Source organism: Lactuca serriola, chromosome 7 (genome assembly GCF_051521515.1).
Source record: "Lactuca serriola cultivar US96UC23 chromosome 7, Lser_US96UC23_V15, whole genome shotgun sequence".
NCBI lineage: Eukaryota > Viridiplantae > Streptophyta > Magnoliopsida > Asterales > Asteraceae > Lactuca > Lactuca serriola.
In genome coordinates, this window is record NC_136414.1 from 140778071 (window position 1) to 140803689 (window position 25619).

At 34.0% G+C, this 25619-nt stretch overlaps 2 protein-coding genes across 3 annotated transcripts; both read left to right on the top strand.

Annotated features, from left to right (window-relative positions):
- Positions 1-12589: 12589 nt before the first annotated feature.
- On the top strand, positions 12590-14239 carry LOC145063524 (cytochrome b-c1 complex subunit 6-1, mitochondrial-like). Its single transcript, XM_079011122.1, has 5 exons — positions 12590-12702; positions 12861-12922; positions 13510-13594; positions 13846-13935; positions 14038-14239. Coding segments are annotated over exons 2-5 (210 nt in total). The 5' UTR covers positions 12590-12702; positions 12861-12920; the 3' UTR covers positions 14071-14239.
- A 1064-nt stretch (positions 14240-15303) lies between these two features.
- Positions 15304-22591, top strand: ARC5 (P-loop containing nucleoside triphosphate hydrolases superfamily protein). Of its 2 annotated transcripts, none has more exons than XM_079009181.1 (17): positions 15304-15711; positions 16123-16287; positions 16401-16523; positions 16620-16841; positions 17258-17391; positions 17473-17565; positions 17654-17717; positions 17841-17889; positions 18003-18085; positions 20614-20832; positions 20902-20964; positions 21104-21204; positions 21283-21340; positions 21433-21487; positions 21621-21760; positions 22105-22269; positions 22373-22591. In XM_079009181.1, exons 1-17 carry the CDS (start codon positions 15376-15378, stop codon positions 22433-22435), a joined length of 2133 nt encoding a protein of 710 aa, XP_078865307.1. In that variant the 5' UTR covers positions 15304-15375; the 3' UTR covers positions 22436-22591. The 2 variants fall into 2 exon arrangements, with proteins under 2 accessions (XP_078865307.1, XP_078865306.1); XM_079009180.1 differs by having other exon boundaries at positions 15305-15711; positions 21588-21760.
- The last annotated feature ends 3028 nt before the right edge of the window (positions 22592-25619 follow it).

Consider the following 25619-nt stretch of genomic DNA (forward strand, 5'->3'; position numbering starts at 1 on the left):
ATAAAACGTTCATCCAGCATAGATAGCAAGTATTCAGATAATATGCACAAATAGCACGTAATTTATATTAAATACTTCATATCTATGTGTAAGTTGAAAGTAAATATGCACTCACCTGAAAAGGTGGTGATTCCGAACTCAGACAGCGCTTCGCTTCTTAAAAAGAATTTTCTTCGACGAAACCTAGTATTATTACCACTAGAGTTTAGTTTATTATTCGTCGAGACTAATTAATAGTCTAGCTATTATTATTATTATTATATAAGCGTCAAAAAAATACTTATATAACCCATAATAATAGCCCAAGTATTTATTATAAGTTCCTAATAACGTTACTATAATTAAATAAAAGCTATATTAAAAATAGCGTAGGCGTAGCTCACTTACAGCGGGTTTTATAGAAAACCGGGCTTTGCTTGGAGCAGCGTTCCCGAGCCGAAAAGCTCTTCTTCTCGGAGCCTTCGAGCACTCCGGGGCTTCCGCCTCGTGCTAGGGAGGTTCCCTAGGCTTTTCGGGGGATTTCGGGGCTAGAGAGAGGTTCTAGAGAGAGAGAGAGAGTAAAGAGAAGAAAGAATGGGAAAGGTGTGAAGAAAATGAGGGTGGGAGAGGTGGTATTTATAGGGTGAAATGTGGCTGAACTTGGTGCCACATGTCACCATCTGGTGGCAAGCCTTGGGGAGAAAGCAATGGCCAAGATTGTGCCACATCACCCATTTTCGCACAGCACACTTCCGACTTCTAAAATCCGTAACTTTCACATACGACCTCCGTTTTTGACGTTCTTTATATCCACGCGTAGGTAATAATAAGATCTACAACTTTCATTTTGACACCGTCAGCCAATTCTCGATCGATCTTAAATTTAACAGTACAAGGAGATTATACTGTTAAACGTCTGCGTAAAATTAATAACTTCTACATACAGACTCTGTTTTTGTCTGTCTTTTTACCGTTGATTTCCTATTAATGAGATCTTCAACTCTCATTTACGTTGCGTAAGCCAAAAACCGCTCGAACTAAAATTCGAGTTTCAGGCCGTGCACTGCTAAGCCGAATCTTAGAAAAATCATAACTTCTTCATACGAAGTCAGATTTGGGCGTTCTTTTTATCGATGTTCTTAGTTTAACATATTCTACGACTTTTGTTTAGATTGATAAGGCTAAAAAGTCTTCTATCGTAAATTCACTATTTACGTCTCCCGGTGTCGTGCCGGTTTTGCCGTAAAACTTCGGCGGGCCATAACTTCTTCGTTATAGCTCGGATTTCGGCATTCTTTATATGTACGGAAACCTTGAGACGTATTCTACAACTTTATGTAGAGATATCAGGATTATCTCACACTTTAATTTTGACGCTCATTTTTATTCTTTATTAATTATACATTTATAATTAAATAATAAACACATAAACACACATAATTCACATAATACTCAAATATTTTATATTTATTACTTCAAAAAGAGTTACAATAGTTGACCTAGACTATTACATTGACAAAAATGCTTAGCCCTGAAAACCCGGGCGTTACAGGTTCGCGTCTGGAATCGGCGAGTCCATGCTGTTTAATGAAACCCTAATTTCCAGTGTTTGAGACCTATTTAAAGGGGCTTATGGCCGTCATTTGCGGCCACCAACCCTAGAGAGAAACCCTAAAGAGATTTTGAGCGTTTGGGGAGAGAGAAGAGGCCATTGTTGACCTTTGAAGCCTTGTTTGGAAAGGCAAAGGAGATTCTAGCTAGGAGGAGGCAAGGGAGGTGGACATCCTTCAATTTTGGAGCTCAGAGCATCATCTTGGAGGTTTATTTTGGCTTCCTTTTCTGTTGTCATGATAAACATGGGGGTTAGGGTTTCTTGACCCCTTTGTTGGTTAGATTTGTTGTCCATTTCATCCCTATTTGTGATGAGTCTTGGGATGAGATCCATAGAGGTCCAGAGAAGCTTTATTCCTTAAGCTTTATGAGGATTCATGGGCGTTTTGACCTAGAGATATGAGATATGGGGCTAAAACATCATCTAGGAGCAAATAGTTGTTGTTTGAGCACCAAGGTTTGGACTTTACGTGATTATCATGCCTGGGGAGGCCAGATCTATGATTGTATGGAACAGATCTGACCTCAGAAATGAGTTTGAGTTATGCATGGCATGGACTCGCCGAGTCTGAAGAACAGACTCGGCGAGTAGCATGAAGTTTGCCCTTAAGAGGGTGCCAAGAGAGGGTTAATTCTAGTCTCGAGGGTTATATTCATGAGAGTATTTGCCTTATGTGTTAGGCGGTGGCGAGTTCGAGATTCAAGTGTGGGGATATCTGCTTTCTGCTTGCCAGGTGAGTCTTCTCACTATACTTTACCTTGAGTAGGTAACCAGAGTTATGTGACAGAGTATTTGTATGCTATGTATGTTATGTGTTGTACTGCATTATTTCTATGTGATTTATGTTGTGCATGTTTACAGAGTTAGAACCGGAAGGTTCCCAGAGTTAGAACCGGAAGGTTCACAGAGTTAGAACCAGATGGTTCATAGAGTAGGGTCCACAGACCCATAGAGTTATAGCCTCGAGTGGCTAATATGTGTTATGTGTGGTATTTTGGGGGACTCACTAAGCTTCATGCTTATAGTGTTTTGTGTTATGTGTTTCAGGTTTCTCTCAGGATCACGGGACGGCACCGGCTCGATTGTACACACCAGAGAAAGAGTCATGTTTTGAGGATCCTGGTTTATTAAGCAAGTGAAAATGGGGTTATGTTTTTGTAATTCGATTATGACTGGAATTTTAAGAAAAGTGTTTTTAAGAATTAACGATTATTTTTAAATGAAAAATTGTTTTGAAATTTACGGTGTTACAGCTCTATCATAAATTCATTATTTACGTCGCGCTGTGTCGTGTCGGTTTTGTTGCGAAACTTCGACATGTCATAACTTCTTCGTTATAACTCGGATTTCGGCGTTCTTTATATGTAAGGAATCCTTGTAACATATACTAAAACTTAGTTAGGATTACTCCTTATAAATAATATTCCATCAAAAAGTCATTTTTGACGCTTATTGTCCTTAAATTGACTAGCCCTAATCTACAGGTGTTACAATTATCTCCCCTTTAGGATGATTACGCCCCGGAATCATCAACGAAAATAGGACTTGTATAATGATTCCACACGTTATCTTTTCATCCTAGGTACTAATCATAACTTCTATGTCTCCTCAAAAGAGTATTTAACTTTAGCGCTTCTTGACTACAGACGATGCTCAATCTTGCATCTGCTTTTCTTACTGTCACACCCCCAAACCGGAACGGCGGAAACGTTCGGGGGCGGATGACTTCATGTGGTAACGTAACAAATGAATACATAGTAAAGAAAGCAATACAACCATCATATATATAATTGAAAGTTTACATTTGTCAAAAGGTACATGTTCAAAACCAATTACAATATGATGTCAAAATATGAAATTAAACTAGCGCCGCAGCGTCCCTTCTTCGAAAGCTGTTTGTTACCTGTAATTATTGAATCCCTGAGACATACAAGTAGTTTTGAAAGAGTAGATCAACATTTAAACTGGTGAGTTTCATAAGTATTAAATGACAATGTTTGTATGAAATGAAATGTTTTGTTCTTGTTTGTTTGCTTCTAGAAAATCCTATATTTTCTACTAGTATAAAAGTAGCCTTCTCTCAAGACCAATGTTTGTTTCTAAAAATGTATGTAAGTATAAAATTTCCAATACTTCTGAAAAACCCCGTAAATCAATGTGTTTTCAATACTCCATGTGAGTTTTATAACCATGCTATTGACTAGAAATGCCTATACACAACGTTTTTCAGGCATTGGAATGTTCTGACGTTTGTCACCCCAAATGGTGGACTGTAGCTAACAGTCAGGGCGCGGGTTGTCAAGCCCGTATAGATCTATACACAAACACCATGCTCCCCCTCCAAGGGATTCTGGTATATAATACAGGACTTGAAATGCGTACTCGAACGTACGTGAAGTTAATGTCTCACAAAATTTAGTATAAAACTGATTTACGTATGAAAATGTTCATTAGTTCTTGCATGTGAAATTAAACTTCTCAAAATAGTGTTTCTAGTATGTAAAAGTTCGTAATGTCCTCGTAAAACTATACCTATTATAGTTTTCTAAAAGTGTGTCTCGTTTGTATAGTAATCCCTAGTAAAAATGCTCACTTGTTATGAAAAGTTATAATTGATATAGTACCAAGATGAACACATATACATACAGTACAAGCAGAGTGTTTGATCTATACATATATAACCACATTTTTCATTTCCAAAAATATGATGTTATCGTGATATATTTTGCATACGAAAGTTTCTCTATAATAGTTATAAATCACATATGATTCCGTTGATAAAAAGTATATAACGAAACTTTATATATAACACACGATAATAATCATATGTTTTACTTGTATCCCCCCCTTAAAAGCATATAAAAGTTATTTATAAAACATTTAAAAGTGTAAATTATAAGGGTATGAACTCACTTGAAAGATCGGAAAAAGCGTGATGAAAACCGGGCAGAATTTCTTCTCGGGAAAGCGGATTTTCTCGGGACTCTCGGGAATCTCGGGAGTACAAACGACCTTCGGGACTTGAGCAAAGTGACTGGGGCTTCGGGTTAGCACATGCACGGAAAACAAGGCAACAACGCAAGAGAGATGAGAGAGAATGGCCCTTTTCTTCGGAACCCTCGCATCCCTTTTATAGGGGGTGGGAACCGCCACGGTACGCTGGGCGTAAGTGTATGTCACGCATGACCGGATCCTCGACTGCCTCGGAGTTCGGATGGGATGGGGCATAGCCTCGCATAGGGCAAGACGTGGACGATCTGAAGCCTAGCCCTTGAGTACGCGGGGCGTACGCCTATACGCGGGGCGTAACTCGGATAGACTTGCTGACTCTTCCTTCGGATAATACCAAGGATTAATAATAAAATTTATATTTTATTTAATTAATAAACTTCTAAAATTCATATCTTCTTCATACGAACTCCGTTTTCGATGTTCTTTATATCCACGCGTAGGTGAGACTACGCTCTACAACTTTCGTTTAGATTCCGTCGGCAAATTTTGAAATTATTTTTATTATTTATTTTTAAAATGTCGCGTTTAAGAAAATTTCGTTAGAAATTCATAACTTCTTTATCTGACGTCTGTTTTTGCCAGACTTTTTACCGCTGAAATACCATTGTCGAGACCTTCGATTCTCGTTTAGGTCATTCCGGCCAAAAGTCGCTCGATCTCCGATTCGAGTTTTTAGCTGTCTGTTGCTAAGCCGAACTTGGAAAAATCATAACTTCAATATACGAAGTCGGATTTGGGCGTTCTTTTTACGTACGATCACGGTTTAATGACATCAAACATAGTAGGTAATTAAATAGAAACTTTTTGGACATTTTATTTTCGAAGTTAATTTCATTAACTCAAAAGTGGTTACAATACTTGACTTTTTAGGTCATTACAAAGAGTTGAAATATCGGGTTGTCACACTTACCATGTTGTACTTTCAATCGTAACCTTCGAGTTACCAAATATGTCCTTATTGAGGACTCCTTCTTCTTCTTAGGATAAGTACTTTCCCTTATCTATTGTAACATACCGATGGGTCATGTTCTAATGACCTCTCGTCGTATGATGCAATGCTTAGACTCAAGTCTCTTAGAGTCAAATTTCAGAATGGAATATACCTTCATTCATATTCTAATGTGATATAATCACATTTTAGCATGTAGCATTTATAGCTACTAACTTCTTTAACAACGAGCGTGATGCTATCGTTCGCATTGATTTCAATCTTCTGACCTCAGTCAGATGCTACATCGAACTTGGTTCTCCAAATTATGTAACAAACTCATCGTAGTCGGAATCAATTTGATATGACCACTAGAGTCGGAATAACAATCATCTCACTAGTCATTACCGAAACGATGGTAACAACATACTTGAATAAAACGAGACCAATCACTAGCTTCTTGGTAACCTTGTGACTTTCCTTGATCCAAGCGTGAGTCCTGTGCTTCCAGTAGTATGGATCTCTACTACTATTCACACCTACTCATATTCGTCCCAAGTATTGTCTCGCAGTCCCCAAGTCCTAAAATCACAAAACAACTTAACACACACGAATGAGTCCAAACAATCATAAAAATTTCCTAGACTCTACTTGGACTTCTTCCATGCGTATCTCCAGTCATCAATCTTGCTTCAAATTGGTTGGTGGTGGAAAGTTCGTCCGATGGGACAACTTCAGGAATAACACCAATTGTTCCATCATCCCGCCAATCGAAGGTGTACTTCAGACGTACCGTACTCCTCCAAACGTTTCATTATTTTATCAGACATATTCTAAAGGCAAGATACCAATCTTATGACATCTCCCGATAGGTGTCATCCACTATCATAAGTCTTCTTCATTTCCCCCATTTACTCAATTCTCTACGTGTCTTCACCATGACCTTTTGTACACCCAAGCATGCGTTCGGTATACCGGGTGAGAATTTTAAGATAAGAAAGCTTTATTTATGATAGACGTATAAATATCCTTATCACTCCGAAACGTTTACATGTTATTTCTAATACCTTAGTCGTACGCTTAGAATCCTAAACACGTAAGGTTTCTAGAACCGGTCGTCAACAGACCATAGATCCGAACAAACAATATCATATATGGCAAACATATAGCATTTAACACATAAAAGCATTTTAGGTATCTTTCCTAAAATATACTAGTGCTTGTGTCTAAAATATGGTAGACACTCATCTCACTATCATCGCTTAGCAATCTAAGTTTAAGTCTAGAAATCCTACAAATTCCTAGTTCGCTTAAACTAATGCTCTGATACCAATTGTGACATCCCCAATTTCACGGCCAGAAAGACCGATTTGTTTATGCTTTGTTTTAAAAATCAGAGTAATCTTTTAAAGAAAACAGTTGCGGAATTTGTTCCCAAAACAAAATATGATAAGAATTTATCAAAGCATTTCTTTAAATAAATGTATTTTCATTATATAACAAAATCTCGGGATAGACCGAAGCCTTTTGTTCTGAGTTGGAACTTGGCATTAGAACATCCGGGCTTAAGTACGAGGCCGCGATGGCCAGGGCCTGGGCCCAACACTTATGCTGGGTCATGACCGTTAGCTAGGTCGTCCTTTAGATAACCGTCCCATTATCTTTGACGTATTCCTAGAGGATACGTTAACAAAGACCATTGATATATATATATATATATATATATATATATATATATTGTTCATCGTAGAAGGAAAGCTTGTTATCGCAACGAAGACCATTGATATATATATATATATATATATATATATATATATATATATATATATATATATATTGTTCATCGTAGAAGGAAAGCTTGTTATCGCAACGTCAGGTCACCCTTCAGAGCATCGCTTTCCCTCATGTAGCTATGGTGTATCATGTTGATGGTCTTTACTACAGTAAAGCTAAATCTGAGAAACCTTGCCAATATTAGTTGTCACATGTATCTCTTCCGTGGAAACAATATCGCAAATATGGAGCTTGTAAATGCAAAATAAAGAACTCACATCTATCCCCTTTATGGAAGAAATATTAACCGACCATCCTTTTATAACAACCTATAAACCCTCGAAAGTAACTTGATTTTAGATCTTATTTTCCTTATTCCCTTTTTAGGCCATCCAAATTTATCATCATCTTGATCTAACTCCCACTAACCACCCATTGTTGTTGGTAGATTAAAATAAGATTCAAACAATTGTTTTTGGATATATTCCAATATACTTTCGCCAAGAAAACCCAAATATGTGATTTGTTATTTTGAAGTTGCAGATATAGATTTATTCTAGTATACTCACATTTTTGAATGTTTGTATATTATTACGAAGATCATAAATCAATTATGTTTGGTAGACGAGAAAGATGGAAATGTGGGAGTATGTAACAAAGGATGAGGACGGAGGGTTACTTGAGAACGTTTCATAAGAGGTCGGAGGCGTTGATGAGTTTTTTCGACGATGAATAAAAGGTGATGAGTTTTTCCAGGTTGTGTTAGTGATGGGGCTCCGACGAGCGTAACCTGTTAAGTTGGTGATAGTGGCGACATTAGAAAGATGATGGTATTGTATGATATCTGACGATAGAAGAAAAGAATGAGAATGAAATCTAGTACATTAGCATGAACGATAAGAGAAGGGGCAAAGGATATAATTCAATTAACAAATATTTTTAGGCATTGAATAATGATAATTTATTTTAGACAAAATCAATAAGGGTAAATTAGTCTTTTTGTATTGATCGGGGATAAAAATCATAATAAAACTAATTCATAGAGCTGTGTGAGTAAAAGAATTCTTTATAGGGACCAAATTGGCTGATTTCATAACACGAGGATAATTTATGTCTCTCCCCAGTTTATCGGGGCGTCAAAGCTCGAGTGAGCCACCAATGTTCTCGCTATTGAATCGGTCCTCCACCCAACGAATATAATACTTCTCCCCTTTGCTTTGGCGTTCTTCCTGCGTTTTCTTCAAGGTACGGTTATTGATTTCTCTTATCGAAGTTATTCATAGAATTTGTAATTTGGTCGTTTGATTGAAAATTAGGGTTTCAGACACATAAATGAAAGTGTTGTATTGATAATCGATGCATTTTCAGGTCATTTCATCAAGCGACGTTGTTTTGAAGTGTTCGTAAAGTGCATTTGCTCCGAAGATGTAAGTATCATTAGATGTTTTTTCTTGCATACACAATCACATATACACAAACATAACATGATATCTTCGAAGTGTTCATCAATTTTATCTCATAGAGAAAAATGTCAAAGGATCCGTGCGTTAATTCGTTCACATGCCATGATCTGGAGTCAGTAGTAAAGGAGCTGCTCCAGAATCATTGGCTTTATGCATCAGATATTGGAATTCGTTCAAAAGAAACGCAAAATCATATTCTATCTTCCCCAGGAGGCAAAATGAATGATAGTTCTTCATACATATTACCTATCATCCTTCTGTTCTTGATTTAATTTATTTTGAATAAGCTGTGCAATGAATATATGACCTCCAGATTTCATTTCCAGATTTTACATATGAAAAGATGCATAGAACTTTTAATACTTCAATCAAATGTGTTTAAGGTCACATTCTATTGCATTCCTGTCACTCTTCTGAATGTCTGAAAGCTTAAGTTTCTGGATCTTGCATCAACAAGTTACAAAGGATAAAAGATTTCTACTTGTATACTTCGCAATATCTTTGATCCTTCATCAAATGAAATCATCATTCTGTTCACTAATGGTTTATTTATTTATTTATTTTTTTTTTATAAAGGGGTGATGTGGAACCAGTTGACCAAAAGAAGTACCTTGAAGACTCTTCCAAGCCCAAGTGTGTTAGACCTCTCATTGAGTATCAGGTGCTTTATCACTCATACTTTCTTTACATGCCATTCTACATCAATATAATCCTAAAACTGTATATTACTTCAAATTGTGCTGTTTTTATTAGATTGCTGACTTGTTAAAAAAGTCAAGATATCCCATTAGTTATGAGTTTTAGGTGATTGTCACAACCGATTCCACAACCTAGGGTTTATGATTTTTACAGTTTTAGTATATTTTTCACAAAGGATTTATATGAATATTAACCCTAGTGAAGACATTAAGAATCAAAAAGGGAAAATCACGATGTATGTAATTATTAATAACACGATTATTAATTTTATCCATTAAAATCTACAGGCATGTGTGAAAAGGGTAGAGGGAGATCAAAGTGGAGAAAAACATTGCACTGGACAATACTTTGATTATTGGCATTGTATCGATAGAGCTGTAAGCTTCATTAACTTTCCCACTTTTATAAAATAATTTTTTTATTATCAGTAAGGAGGTGAGAATCCATAACTGATGTCCCATCACATCACATGGAGATGCTATGATTTGACATCTTACATGTTGGTTGTGGGACCCTGTTGTGGCCCACATCAACACCAATCTGCAGTTAAGAATCATGTGAGATGTAAATCAGATACACAGACAACTGCCTGTTAAGTGGTTATCATAAAAGCCCATTGCCCATAAAAAAAGCCCAATCTGTATTGGAACTGAAACTCCCATACTGCGACTACTACTGAGACAGGTTTGGTTGTTGGTTGCAGGTTTCACCTAAGCTGTTCGACAAACTCAAGTGAAAAAAAAGGTCTTTTCGGGGACATAAAAATTCCATGTTGCTTTTTGGTTTGTTAGAAGTAAATTCTCATTTTCATGGATTTGTAGTTGAATAAGTAGCATCTCCATGGCAAAATCCTTTGATTGGCATTATAAAATTGACCGGTTGATTTGTCAATATGATTCGGTTTTACCGAACAGTAATTAAGTTTGACAATTGTTTCATTTGGATGACTAAATTTTTTTAACAGGTTTAACCATTTGCTTTTCAATTTTGTTTCGTTGTTTTGAGAATTTTAATTGTGGATGTGGTTTTTGACTTTGTTACTCAATCTGGACCGCTCCAGTCCGATGTATCGTATAATGTGGTGTGATGCACCCTACATAATTTTAAAAAACAACTCCAAAATACTTCAAAAAACCATAATCATAACAGTAAATACTATAATCATGGTCGATGACATTTTCATCTAATTTTTCTCAAGCCATATCTTCCCATCTTGCACCCAAACCTCCTAATATGGATTCTTGTCCTGCTTTTTGTGTAGTCCGAATTTAATTGGTTTCGAAAATAAAGATTGGAGCCGAATATTGGAATAAATGAAAACTAGTTTGTCTGCTTTTTTGGATTTCAACCAATTTCTCTTCACATTAGGCTCACCAGAATACACACCACCCAGAAGGAGCGTCAATGGTGTTATCGTGGTCGTTCCACTAAACCACACAACTCCCCTCTCTATCTTTCTCTTCTTCCTATCTCTATTTCTCTCTTTCCTGGTTCAAGACCACCTTGACGCACCATGGGCGTTATGTTGCGGTGGCCGGAGACCACACCTTTTCTGGCATGACCACTCCGGTTAGTCTTATGGATATAATAAGTGCTCTGGTTTCTTTCTATCGAAGAGCCGTATCGAAGAGCCGCTGATAGTTTGAGAAAGTACCTTTTTGGCAACTGGAGTTTCCAATCCATGACCATCACCACCAATCAATTTCTTCCATTTTCACCACATTTGTTTGTGTTGTCATCATAAAATATATCCCTTTCTTCATATGAAACATTACAAATTGCACTTGTAACACTTGTTTTTTCTATCATTTTCAACAATTCGTGGAAAGACTTTCATGGTACCAATTACAATTTATTGGTCTTCAATTGGAACTTTTCTTTGAATGCCATTGGGTGCTAACTTTTCAAAAATATTGCTCATCATAAAACTTTATAGTTAATGCGAACCCGCCACACTGTTGTGGATAATCACTTTTTCACTCCTAGCCACAATCGTGACTTTCAACCACGATTCATGACATTTCTAGATATACTTTTGACTGTGACTATGGGACCAAGCATGTAATTGACTCTGAAGGCTGCTGGGCATGAGATTTAAATGTCGTGGAGGAGGCTGAGGTGGCCTCCCTCCACGTCGTTGAGGCCACCGGAACACTACCCCTTTTAACCATGTTTCTTTCCGTGGATATGACAACGAGAGGCAATGCTTAATGGAGGACCAAAACTCAATCCCGAAGAGCCCACGTGGCTATGTTTCTTCATTTAATTTGTTTTTATATACACTTAAAATGGAAATTAAAGTGGTGTGGTGAGTATTTCCTAGCCAAAATGAAATAGCGTGGAGAATACATGGCAAATGATGTAGCAAAAATTGGTGCGGAGATAGTGATACCTAACAACCTAAATATAGTTTTGATTTAGTATTGTACCATAAAGATGAATTATAATTAAGTTTGATTTTTATTTTGTTTTTATTACAAACATTTTAATTTTTATTAATATATATTTTTAATAAAATTAAAGGTCATGACATTCAAGTTTAGTTAATATTTCAATAAGGCTATATGTAATGGAGTATCTCCTTACGTGTTACCTGACTTGGCACGCGTAAAATGTATGCCGACACTACCCCTATATTACTTAAGTGTGAGCTTCCGTGGCTATGACTATGCTTGGTCGCAATCTCTCTCATTCCCTCTCCCCCTATCTCACTCTTCTTCTTCCCATTCACTAGCAACTTACTAGTGGAACATTATTTCATAAGGTTTGTGAAAGTGAAATGATGTGACACACCTTCATGCATAAATGCTTTGTGATGCATTCCGTTTAGCCTAATGATACAATTACTTTTTACAGATCAAATTAATAACTCTTCTAGATAACTGTCTCTATTTTCTATTTTCTGTTGTTTCTATAACACATACATGCAACAAATGTATTATTTTTTCAATTCATATAATACAATAAAATCTATACTCTTTTAGAAATTAGCCAATTATTATATATAACAAAATGAGTTACAAAGTAATTTACACTTGTACAAATTGATAAACTTTTAGTGATAAAAATTGATATATGGTTATATAAATATATATAAAACCATTTAATTAAATATTTTAGTAAGTTGGATTTATATACATAAATTGGGATCGGGGCAGCCGGGCAAGTCAACATTGTAAAAGGCGTTTCGTGTGTCTTCTCTCTTCCATTTCCCTGCGGCTTCAAACCCTCATACGGTATAGTCATCATTCGTCCTCAAATTTTCCATTTAAGTCAATGTGTTCCCCAAAATCGATCGTAATAAATCTATGTTTCTTCGTTCTTCGATCTGTTCATACGGATTTTCAACAAACAGGATTTATGAATTCGTATTCTGAAATTGGATTCTGTGCAGGTTTGCTCGATAGAACGGGTTGTTTACAAGTATTCGCTTAATCGTATTCCTTAATAACCTATGTGAGTAATCACCGATTTAATTAATTGTGATTTTAAGTTTCTTCTAGTGAAATATTCATGTATTATTGCTCTGAGATGCTATCATTAGAAGTAGTGGCACTTGTTTGTTTGCGTATTCGTAATTTTATAATATCCCGTGTTTGCTAGATTTAGAAACTCAAATCCCTAGATCAAACATGAGTTTTGGATCCAAAATGTTTGCTAGTTAATGTGATGATTCATATTTCATATGTATGGGTAATGATTGAGATTGACATATTGTAATTGGAGAAACACAATCTGATCAAATCCTTTGAGTTCTCCCTCTTTTTTCTTCTTAAGATTTGTGACTTCATTGGACCCAATATGCCAAAAGATATGCAATATAGTTTTTAACCCATGAAGTGGCTAAAGTTCCCCTTTGTTGTTTATGAGTGTTTGTATGCCATATATGTACTCAAAGAGCATAGATTGTGACATTGAGCACATAGTTGATTACAAGGGACAATTATCAGCATGACTAAACTCTTGTAATGATTACAATTGCCAATAGATATAACAACAAAAAAAGTTTTCCATTTTTGTGTAATTTTCTTCTTCTTTACAAGGGCGGATGAAGAACCAATTGACCAAAAGAAGTACTTTGAAGATTCATGCAAGCCCAAATGTGTCAGAGCTTGGCTTGAATATCAGGTTCTTTTTAATATCCTTTCAACTCAAAATTAAATTGGTTTAAATTTCAAATCCACTTTTTGTAATGATTAAACAATTATACTTTCTGACTTTTTTTAAAAAGTACAGAAAAGCATAACGTACTTTTATCATTTTATCAAAAGGCTAATGCACCACATGCAAATGGGTTTTACAAAAGTCAACACATTTACAAAGTCATACATGGATAACTTTGCACCCAACATTTAGCCATTGAACTGTTATTTTTGTAGGGATGTGTGAAAAGGGTGGAGGCAGATGAAAGCGGGCACAAGCATTGCACAGGGCAGTATTTTGATTATTGGCAATGTGTTGACAAATGTGTAAGTTTCCCATTTTGCCCCTTCTTCATTACTTGATTTGTTTTACATGTCAAGATTTTTGATTTTTTAATTATCTAATGTTGAAACTCATGTGGATTACAGGTTGCACCTAAGTTATTTGATAAACTCAAGTAATGGAAGAGATTTCTACTGTTGAAAAATCAAAAGTTGTGTAACATGAATTTGATGGAGTTTATGTTTTATCTGTGCTTTTAGTGGTGGTGTAATGAAGTCCCCTTTGTGGACTCTATTTATAAACTTTGAACCTTTGCAAAATTAATTTTCATTTTCTTTCTTACCCAAATTGTGTTGCAAAAACTTTAAAGAACATCTAAAAACCTAAAATTAAATAAGTTTTATGAGCTTAGGATTAAGTCAATAAAGCTATTATACGACTTTATATTGAACGACTACATAATTGATAGAGTAACTATACTATTTGTACACTATTACACACCTACTAATATTGTGAAATACATATTCACATTGTTACACACGTTATTATACAACTTTCAACATTTTTTTCAATTGACTTGACACTTGATTGACATGATGATTATTAAGCAACGACCACTTCCTAATTTGAATGTGTATGTCATAATATGAGTATGCGTATACCAATTATGTAGTCGTTTGGTGTATAGTCATTTGAGTATGGCAATAGATATAGTCATTAACATATCAAATATAAAATCTCAACCTAGAATCATAAAAATCATTAACATATAATTTCACAAAAGTAACCATCAAGTTCAATTCTCGTGTTTATTGTATTTTTATTTTTAATATATATTTTTTTGGAAGGGGAAGGGAATTGGAACTACTAATACTAGAAAATATGAGAGATAAAAGAATTAATAAAAAGATAAAAACACCTAAATCGTTGTCTTCACTCATATGATATGAGGTCATGTTATAAAAAAGTATTAACTCGTTAATATCTGACCTCATTTACATATTTAAAAACCTCCACAATTTTTGTTCTTTTAAATTTCTCGGTGATTGGCCAACTCACAATTGGTTTTTATAAATAAAATTTACAATTAATCTCGGACACATATAGGAATATTGGCAAGTAATCACAATTCCAATAGACAATTGATACTAGACAAAGTTCTTATTTTACGGGAATTTCAAAATATAAATTTATTCTATAAGTTAATAATAAATGAATGGCACATTTATAAATATTTAAACTTCTTAAATACTAAAGTACTTTTTAAAAAAAATCAATTAAATTTATATTAATTTGTTTTTTTCTAATTTATTGAAGAAGACAAAGGGCGAAAACCGGAAAAGCGAGGGAAAGAAAAAACGAAGATAAAATTAATTTTGAACGCCACACACTCCAATTAAATAAACTCTTTAATTCGAAAAAGGTCAAAAACCACTACACACACAGACACAGTCTCCACGTACGACTCACACCTTACTTCTCACATGTCGACGCCGAAGCAGGCGGAGAACGGCGGCGAATGGGAAAGCCAGTCCAGGTTATACGAGGCTTACAACGAGCTGCACGGACTAGCACAAGAGTTCCAGACACCGTTCGACGCTCCGGCGGTGCTAGTCGTCGGACATCAAACAGATGGCAAGAGCGCCCTCGTGGAAGCCCTAATGGGATTCCAATTCAACCATGTAGGCGGTGGCACTAAAACCCGTCGTCCTATTACTCTCCACATGAGGTTCAACCCTGAATGTGACTCCCCTCTTTGTCACCTTATATCCGATTCTGATTCGTGTGTTCCCCAAGAGAAATCACTCCGAGAAATTCAGGTACATGTTAACTAAACCCATTTCTTATCACCTTCTTTTCTCATTTTTCTTATGGTAAAAAAATGTGTTTGCATAATTGCTTGTTTGATTGAAGTTCTGAAAATGGAAGATCCATGTTAATCTATCAACTAGAGTTAGAAATGTATCACGGACCAATAAAGAAATATGTGGAGGACGTAGTTCTTATTTGTCCTTTTCTAAAGAAGTATATAACCTAATAACAGACAAAGCGATCACTATCTTTTATGTCCTTTTTGATCGCTATAATCAAATTACCAGACATGAATCATGGTTGAATATTCAAACTCTCCATGGAATTCAAGTTCCCTTGTTAATACTTGTCCCATTTTCACAATTTATCTGATTATAATCAGACTAAAATGCAACCAATTGTTACTTTACATTACATAGGAATACATTGAAGCTGAAAACATGAGATTGGAGCGTGAAACTGTTCAATTTTCTTCAAAGGAGATAATCATTAGAGTGGAATACAAATACTGCCCAAATCTCACCATTATAGACACTCCTGGCCTCATTGCTCCTGCTCCTGGACGAAAAAATCGAGCTTTACAGGTTGTTTATACTTTATTCATAATAAAACTATAAAATTTCAAGATTTACCAATTTAGTACTTCCATTAAAGATAGAGTTGTTGACAATGAAGTTTCAAAAACCCTAATTTACAGGCTCAATCTCGTGCTGTTGAGTCACTAGTGAGGGCAAAAATGCAGCATAAGGAGTTCATTGTACTATGCCTTGAAGACTGTAATGACTGGAGCAATGCTACTACAAGGAGGGTAGTAATGCAAGTATGTGTTTTAAATTTTATAAAAGGGATAAGGGATGTTATCGTCATTTCATTGAAGATACTAAAATAGTTTCATGAGTGATTTTGCATTTTGCAGATTGATCCTGAACTTTCAAGAACTGTGGTTGTGTCAACTAAGCTTGATACAAAAATCCCTCAATTTGCACGTGCTTCAGATGTTGAAGTTTTCCTTTCACCACCATCATCTGTTCTTGATGGTTTCATGCTTGGTGATTCACCTTTTTTCACTTCTGTGCCTTCTGGAAGAGTTGGATCTGGACATGAATCGGTTTATAGATCCAATGATGAGTTTAAACAGGTATAATATTTTAATAATTTAATATATTTAGGTCCTTTTGACATAACATGACATGTAATACTGTGTTTGACATGCATGGACTAAGGGACTGTTTCTTTTTTTGACCGAATGAAGTATCTGAATATGAGTAAATGACCATTTTATCCTTCTGGATAAAAATGATTGTTTATTTAAGAACTGCACAATTTATTTTCTATAAATTATAATACAAATGTGATTAGTTAAGAATCTTTTCGATTGTGAACATTATCAAACATGTTGAGCTAGTTTTGATCTTTACAAGTTATTAGATTTCAGTTGAAAATTTATAATCTTATCAGTCAATTTCGTTTGAATTACATGGACTTGCTCTCGTTCTCTTGTCTATGCAAAAGACTTAAATGCCCTCCTCATAATGTACCTATAAATTGTTGTAGGCTATTTCTCTAAGAGAGATGGAAGATGTGGCATCTTTGGAGGAGAAGCTTAGTAGGCCATTATCAAAGCAAGAAAGAAGCAGAATAGGATTGAGCAGCCTTAAGTCATTCTTGGAAGAATTGCTGCAAAAAAGGTAGAATCTTTATTATAGTCTAAAGTCAAATTAATCAACTTTTTCTTTGTAATTAAAAATTTGAGCTTTATTTTGTTTAAGGTATATGGATAATGTTCCTATGATCATTCCTCTTCTTGAAAAAGAGTATCGTGGTACAACAAGAAAGCTAAATGACATAAATCAAGAACTCAGGTTTGTAGCTATGAGTTATCACCTTTTTCTTTTTTGAAATTATGTAAATGAAAAAATCTACTAAAATTTGTTTTTGGTGTTTTCCTAGCACTTTAGATGAAGTCAAACTAAAGGAGAAAGGAAGATCTTTTCATGATCTTTTCCTTACCAAGGTTTCATATTTTTCTTTAGTGTTTCTTGTTTTTAAGTTTTAAGTTGTAACCAATATTTCAATGAAAAAAATATATTTTTAGGTAACTAATTTTTGGTATTTTAATCTCGTTTCTGTTTCGTAGTTATCACTGCTATTGAAAGGGACAGTTGTTGCACCTCCAGATAAATTTGGTAAATCATCTTGGTCTTGCTAAACTTTCCTTCTTTACCCCTTAATCCACAATCATTTTTAATACTAATTTTTGACTTTTAGTTTACATTCTACTTCTTTGCTTTGTTTGTAGGGGAAACACTACAAGATGAGAGGGTTAATGGAGGGGCATTAATCGGTATTGATGGCTCTCAGTTCCCACACAAACTAATACCTGTAAGCTTTTTACAATCTGCATTTCCATATCACTTTTTAGCATTGTAGGCTATTTTCCATGATTAAGATGAGGAGGGCATTCACGTCTTTTCCACATACAAGAGATCAACACTCACCGAGTCCCTGTCCCATGTCGTTCCATCTTTTTTGTTTCTGACAAAAAAACTGCAATTTATGTTCCCGTAGACAGCAGACAATTGTCTGTAGATTGTAGACAGAGTAGACAGTAGACGATAAATAGTAGAGAGTAGATAGTAGAACCAGTAGACAATAAGTAGTAGACAATAAGTAGTAGACAGTAGACAATAAGTAGTAGACAGTAGAACCACTAGACAGTAGATAATAAATAGTAGAACCAGTAGACAGTAGACAATAAGTAGTAGACAGTAGACAATAAGTAGTAGACAGTAGAACCACTAGACAATAAATAGTAGACAGTAGAACCAGTAGACAGTAGATAATAAATAGTAGACAGTAGAACCAGTAGACAGTAGACAATAAGTAGTAGACAGTAGACAATAAGTAGTAGACAGTAGAACCAGTAGACAGTAGACAATAAGTAGTAGACAGTAGAACCAGTAGACAGTAGATAATAAATAGTAGACAGTAGACAATAAGTAGTAGACAGTAGACAATAAATAGTAGACAGTAGAACCACTAGACAATAAATAGTAGACAGTAGAACCAGTAGACAGTAGATAATAAATAGTAGACAGTAGAACCAGTAGACAGTAGACAATAAGTAGTAGACAGTAGACAATAAGTAGTAGACAGTAGAACCACTAGACAATAAATAGTAGACAGTAGAACCAGTAAACAGTAGATAATAAATAGTAGACAGTAGAACCAGTAGACAGTAGACAATAAGTAGTAGACAGTAGACAATAAGTAGTAGACAGTAGAACCAGTAGACAGTAGACAATAAGTAGTAGACAGTAGACAATAAGTAGTAGACAGTAGAACCAGTAGACAGTAGATAATAAATAGTAGACAGTAGACAATAAGTAGTAGACAGTAGAACCACTAGACAATAAATAGTAGACAGTAGAACCAGTAGACAGTAGATAATAAATAGTAGACAGTAGAACCAGTAGACAGTAGACAATAAGTAGTAGACAGTAGAACCACTAGACAATAAATAATAGACAGTAGAACCAGTAGACAGTAGATAATAAATAGTAGACAGTAGAACCAGTAGACAGTAGACAATAAGTAGTAGACAGTAGACAATAAGTAGTAGACAGTAGAACCAGTAGACAGTAGACAATAAGTAGTAGACAGTAGACAATAAGTAGTAGACAGTAGAACCAGTAGACAGTAGATAATAAATAGTAGACAGTAGACAATAAGTAGTAGACAGTAGACAATAAGTAGTAGACAGTAGAACCACTAGACAATAAATAGTAGACAGTAGAACCAGTAGACAGTAGATAATAAATAGTAGACAGTAGAACCAATAGACAGTAGACAATAAGTAGTAGACAGTAGAACCACTAGACAATAAATAGTAGACAGTAGAACCAGTAGACAGTAGATAATAAATAGTAGACAGTAGAACCAGTAGACAGTAGACAATAAGTAGTAGACAGTAGACAATAAGTAGTAGACAGTAGAACCACTAGACAATAAATAGTAGACAGTAGAACCAGTAAACAGTAGATAATAAATAGTAGACAGTAGAACCAGTAGACAGTAGACAATAAGTAGTAGACAGTAGACAATAAGTAGTAGACAGTAGAACCAGTAGACAGTAGACAATAAGTAGTAGACAGTAGACAATAAGTAGTAGACAGTAGAACCAGTAGACAGTAGATAATAAATAGTAGACAGTAGACAATAAGTAGTAGACAGTAGAACCACTAGACAATAAATAGTAGACAGTAGAACCAGTAGACAGTAGATAATAAATAGTAGACAGTAGAACCAGTAGACAGTAGACAATAAGTAGTAGACAGTAGAACCACTAGACAATAAATAGTAGACAGTAGAACCAGTAGACAGTAGATAATAAATAGTAGACAGTAGAACCAGTAGACAGTAGACAATAAGTAGTAGACAGTAGACAATAAGTAGTAGACAGTAGAACCAGTAGACAGTAGACAATAAGTAGTAGACAATAGACAATAAGTAGTAGACAGTAGAACCAGTAGACAGTAGATAATAAATAGTAGACAGTAGACAATAAGTAGTAGACAGTAGACAATAAGTAGTAGACAGTAGAACCACTAGACAATAAATAGTAGACAGTAGAACCAGTAGACAGTAGATAATAAATAGTAGACAGTAGAACCAATAGACAGTAGACAATAAGTAGTAGACAGTAGAACCACTAGACAATAAATAGTAGACAGTAGAACCAGTAGACAGTAGATAATAAATAGTAGACAGTAGAACCAGTAGACAGTAGACAATAAGTAGTAGACAGTAGACAACAAACAACAAACAAAGTAGAGAGTAGACAGGAGACAACAAACAGCAGACAAAGTAGAGAGTAGACATGTGAAGTTGTTTTGTCCTATTATGTTCAGAATGCAGGTATGCGTCTATATGGAGGTGCACAATATCATCGTGCCATGGCTGAATTTAGGTTTGTTGTTGGAGGGATAAAATGCCCTGCAATTACACGTGAAGAAATTGTGAATGCATGTGGGGTCGAAGATATTCATGATGGAACAAATTACTCCAGGACTGCATGTGTCATCGCTGTTGCAAAAGCTCGTGATACTTTTGAACCTTTTCTTCATCAGGTACAACAAATCCCCTTTTCCTCCTCATTACTTCTCTATCTTTTACTAAGATTCTCATTTTGGATACAGTTGGGCAGTCGACTTCTTCACATTCTCAAGAGATTACTTCCCATCTCCGTTTATCTTCTTCAGGTATGGGCTCTGTTCATATTTCTATGAGAAAAGGGCATTTTCGTCTTTTGCACAAACAAGAGATCAAGAACAAGTCCTTGTCCCATTGAATGGGGCTAAAAGTCTTTTGACCTAACTACCCTTCAAATGGTTGGAGCAGAAAGAAGGCGAATTCCTAAGTGGCCATGAAGTTTTCTTGAGACGTGTTTCATCTGCTTTCTATAACTTTGCTGAATCCACCGAAAGATCATGCCATGAAAAGTAACAAAATCACCTCAAATTTATTACTTCATCTTATTTGCTTTATATGCCTTTTTAAATTTCTTCAACTTTTTACAGATGCATGGAAGATCTAATAAGCACCACCCGTTATGTCACCTGGTCCCTTCACAATAAGGTTACATGAAGATTTTTCCACTCCATTTCCACTTTTCACTTTTCTTTTTCCTAAAATTTCATCTTTTTATTTTTTTTTAATATTTTTTGCAGAATCGAGCCGGATTACGCCAATTCTTGGATTCTTTTGGCGGAGCTGAACAACCCGGTAAGTCTTATATATATATATATATATATATATATATATATATATATATATATATATATATATATATATATAGCTTACCAGATTAAGTAATATCTCTCAGGCACTGACACAAGTACAAGCGTTCAATCAACAGAAACAAGATTGGCGGATCTTTTAGACAGCACACTTTGGAACAGGAGACTTGCTCCTTCATCCGAACGTATTGTTTATGCTTTAGTACAACAAATATTTCATGGTATCAGAGAATATTTCTTGGCTTCAGCCGAGTTAAAGGTAAAAATATTCCATCTGTGTTAAACACATGACAGAGTATGACAAGACAGAACGTAAGAGTTCTTGTATTGCACAGATGTCAATAAAGCAAAAATTGTACTTTTCTGTCCCACCCAAAAAAAGTGGAAGAGTCTCTTCTCTGAAATCAGCCTTAAAAAGCTTCTGACAATACAAGACAGAAAATGACAGTCTTGTACTGCACAGATATCAATAAAGCAAAAATTTTACTTTTCTGTCCCATTCAAAAAAAGTGGAACGGTCTTTTCATTGAAATTAGCCCTAAAAAGCTTGTCTAGAACATTTCAAGTTCAGTTCTGTTCAGTCCAGTTGACATTCTTTTGCAGTTCAATTGCTTTTTCTTAATGCCGGTTGTGGACAAATTACCTGCACTCCTTCGAGAAGATTTAGAATCCGCATTCCAAGATGATCTTGATAATGTTTTTGACATTACTAATTTGCGACATTCATTGGGGCAACGGAAACGAGAAACGGAAATCGAAATGAAACGGGTATTTATTGATATATTTTTTTATTTTTCCAATATGATTTGATTATATTTTATGATGCATTGGTTTTTTTAAGTTAATTTATTTGGTGTTGGAATCTATGCAGATACAAAGGCTTAAAGATAAATTCCGAAAGATTCATGAGCAACTTAGTTTGCATCAACATTGATTTGTTTTTCATGAATCTTGAAAATAAAATGGATGTCCCCCATCTTGTCTTTTGATTGTAGCATTTTGTGTATAAAATGCAAGAAGGATGTGATGCGTACTTGAATATTTATTTGAAACCTGAATTTAATTAAAACGTAAGTGCTTCATTTAGACATATTTTTATAATTATGGGTTGGTTGATTTTAAATTAGAAGGTCTATAATTTCAATATCTTTTAGTTTAAAGATAATGAACAGACCAAAAAATTTAGTAATTCTGATGAAAATTTATGGAATGAAATCAAAGGTTTATAATTTCAAGATTACTCATCAGTAAAATTTATAGATCGAAAATTGAAATAATGTTATTCTGGTCGAGATGCACACAGACCGGGCCCAGGTCAAACCGGTCCAGATTTTTTTTTAAAAAAGAAATTATTTTAAAGGATTTTCAACATTATGAAATTACAACTTTTATACTTTTATATCTATTTATAAAATTTATGGATAGAAACAAGCTCTAAAGTACCAACATAAGTGTAAAAATTTTAGAAAACAAAAACAAAGAAGAATTCGAGGTTGAATTTTTGTCCATTTTCAGCCCAAACCTACAAACCATAAACTGTACATGTAATGCATTTTATGACGTTGTTTAAGATAAATATATGTTTTTTATCATATTAATTTGAAGCCTTTTAAGATAGATATATGTTTTGAATCATATTAGTTTGAAACACTTTCAACTCTTTAACTTATTTGCTAACCAATACACCTTGAAATACAGTTTATCTATTGATATTTAATTGGGTATCTTCTAACTAATACACCTTAAAATAGATTTTAAGTTTTTAACTATTGATATTTAACCGGTTATTTGAAATATGTTAATTTTAATGGTGGCATCGGTTAGTTTTTAACGCATGTGTGGATCTTACAGGGGTATCCCTTCTCGTAGGCCTGAGGGCTGGGGGTTTCATAGCGGGACATGCTGCTTTAAAAGCAGCCACAGACAAAGTCACCAAACATGAGAGATCGTGCCTGGAAAATCAACACGTGTTCATACCATTTGCATTTGATACGTTTGGTTTCCTCGCACCGGATGCGGTAGAGCTTCTTAAAAGAGTACAACGAATCATGCATAATAATGTTATATCCCCTAGATCTTCGGATGTAGTCTTTAAAAAAATTAACTTTACCATTCAAAAAGGCTTAGCGGCACAGCTTGTTGCCTGTTTGCCATCTCACTCATTGTACGATGACAATTAATTTCTAATAGATAAAAAGATGTTTTTGTTAAAAAAAAACTCTTTTAAATAATACCCATTATAATTTTTTTTGGAAACGACAAATATATATATATATATATATATATATATATATATATATATATATATATATATATATATATATATATATCATTATCTTACATACTTATAAAGCATGCATTTTTCCTTGATTGTCATGCATTTGAAACCCCTCACAATAATTTGCTAAAACCTCATGCATTTGAAACCCCCAAACCTTTTCACTTTCTTAATAATTAATCACACATAATCAATGATAATTCATATGAGATAATAATTTGCTAAAACCTCATGCATTTGTATGGTACTAAAACATGTTTGAGTTTTTGGGTTTTAGACTTTAGTAAATTGGTAATCCGTTTGATACGTTGGATTTGAAGCTATCTTATTCGAATTACCCAAAATAAGAGATAAATTAATAATATATGCTCATGCATGTTTTGTACAAGCCCCAATCAAAATACAATATATCATGATCATACAATTAAGTGTCTTTTATTCCATTTTTGGCTTTATAACAAAAGTTTGTTTACGTGGCGAAAGAAAGAAAACTTGAAGATGAATATTTAGGTTGGATGTTTATATAAGATTTGTTTTAAATATATAATATAGATATAAATACACAAATGTGTCTCAAATACAGCCCATCACAAATTTAATATTAAACTACAATATAACTCAAAGTGGTTTTGCAAATATAATGTTTATACTATAATATAATATATTATAAGAATACCATATAGTAGACGAATCTCATATGTTGTGCATAAATTTAGTTGCATAGATAATATATTATAATTAAATTCCATTTAAAATATGTTAGGGTCATTTGGTTATTACATTGTTGTATTAGACATTATAGTCTCATATATTTTGAATGACTCTTACAAAAATGATGTCTGTAATTTGAATATAACGTAATATCTTATGATGTTTATTGAATGATATTATTTTCGATTGAACACTTTTTAATTGGAATCAACTTTATTATAGTTAAAAATTTTGGTTCCGTTTTTTCTTTTCATTAGTTCTAGAATATGATTTTTTATATTAACTTGAAATATGTCAATATCTTAAAATAGATCGAGAATGAGATTTTTTATATTTACTTAAAATACGGTACCATTTTCTATTCAATAGTAAAACTAACAAAAGTCGTTAAATATGTATTTTTATGAGGTTCAACATAAATAGACGACCACATATGAGAATCCATATGTAATCAATCATCAACTAATTACATTAGATACTAATGTGTACATAAAAATTACATTTAAAATTTTAAACTAATAGTAAACAAATTTAATTAATTATTATGATAAAAAATCTGTAAATAAAAAAATATACATGCTATTTAATCGCATACAAGTTTTATGTATGGCTTATTCACAATACATTAAACCATATTAAACTACATAATTATTCCACTGCGCATCGTGCGGGCATTCGCCTAGTATATACTTATAAATGAAGCATTTTTTCTTTCACCACATTAATTTGAAACTCCCATGTATTTTTCCTTTTACCATATTCATTTGAAACTCCCATGACTTTTCAATTTCTTTCTAATAATAATTATAATTTGGTTAATTAGGTTAAATAAATATTAAACCTAATATATAAACTAAATTTCAATATTAAAATAATATATTTACTACTACTTATTAAAGTATGTTTTTTAGCTTTTAAAATACTATATATTATTTATTAGTTTTAATATATTGTTAGATGTAAACCATTATCATTTTAAATATACAATTTTAAACAATTTGTATAAAATACTTAAATTATTAATTTAAATATAATATTACAGGGTCAACAAAAATATAAATTTTAGTTTAACTTAAACAACCCAAAAAATATTATGTAAATAGTTAAAAGTGATAAATTGTGGTGTTTT

What these genes read in the sequence shown, in the direction of transcription:
- ARC5 (XM_079009180.1), top strand. Translation starts at nt 15,376, where the DNA reads ATGTCGACGCCGAAGCAGGCGGAGAACGGCGGCGAATGGGAAAGCCAG. An exon ending in GACATAAATCAAGAACTCAG is followed by an intron (nt 17,566 to 17,653) that starts GTTTGTAGCTAT and finishes GTGTTTTCCTAG; the next exon opens with CACTTTAGATGAAGTCAAAC. An exon ending in ATGATCTTTTCCTTACCAAG is followed by an intron (nt 17,718 to 17,840) that starts GTTTCATATTTT and finishes TCTGTTTCGTAG; the next exon opens with TTATCACTGCTATTGAAAGG.
- LOC145063524 (XM_079011122.1), top strand. An exon ending in GAGCTTGGCTTGAATATCAG is followed by an intron (nt 13,595 to 13,845) that starts GTTCTTTTTAAT and finishes TTATTTTTGTAG; the next exon opens with GGATGTGTGAAAAGGGTGGA. An exon ending in GGCAATGTGTTGACAAATGT is followed by an intron (nt 13,936 to 14,037) that starts GTAAGTTTCCCA and finishes TGTGGATTACAG; the next exon opens with GTTGCACCTAAGTTATTTGA.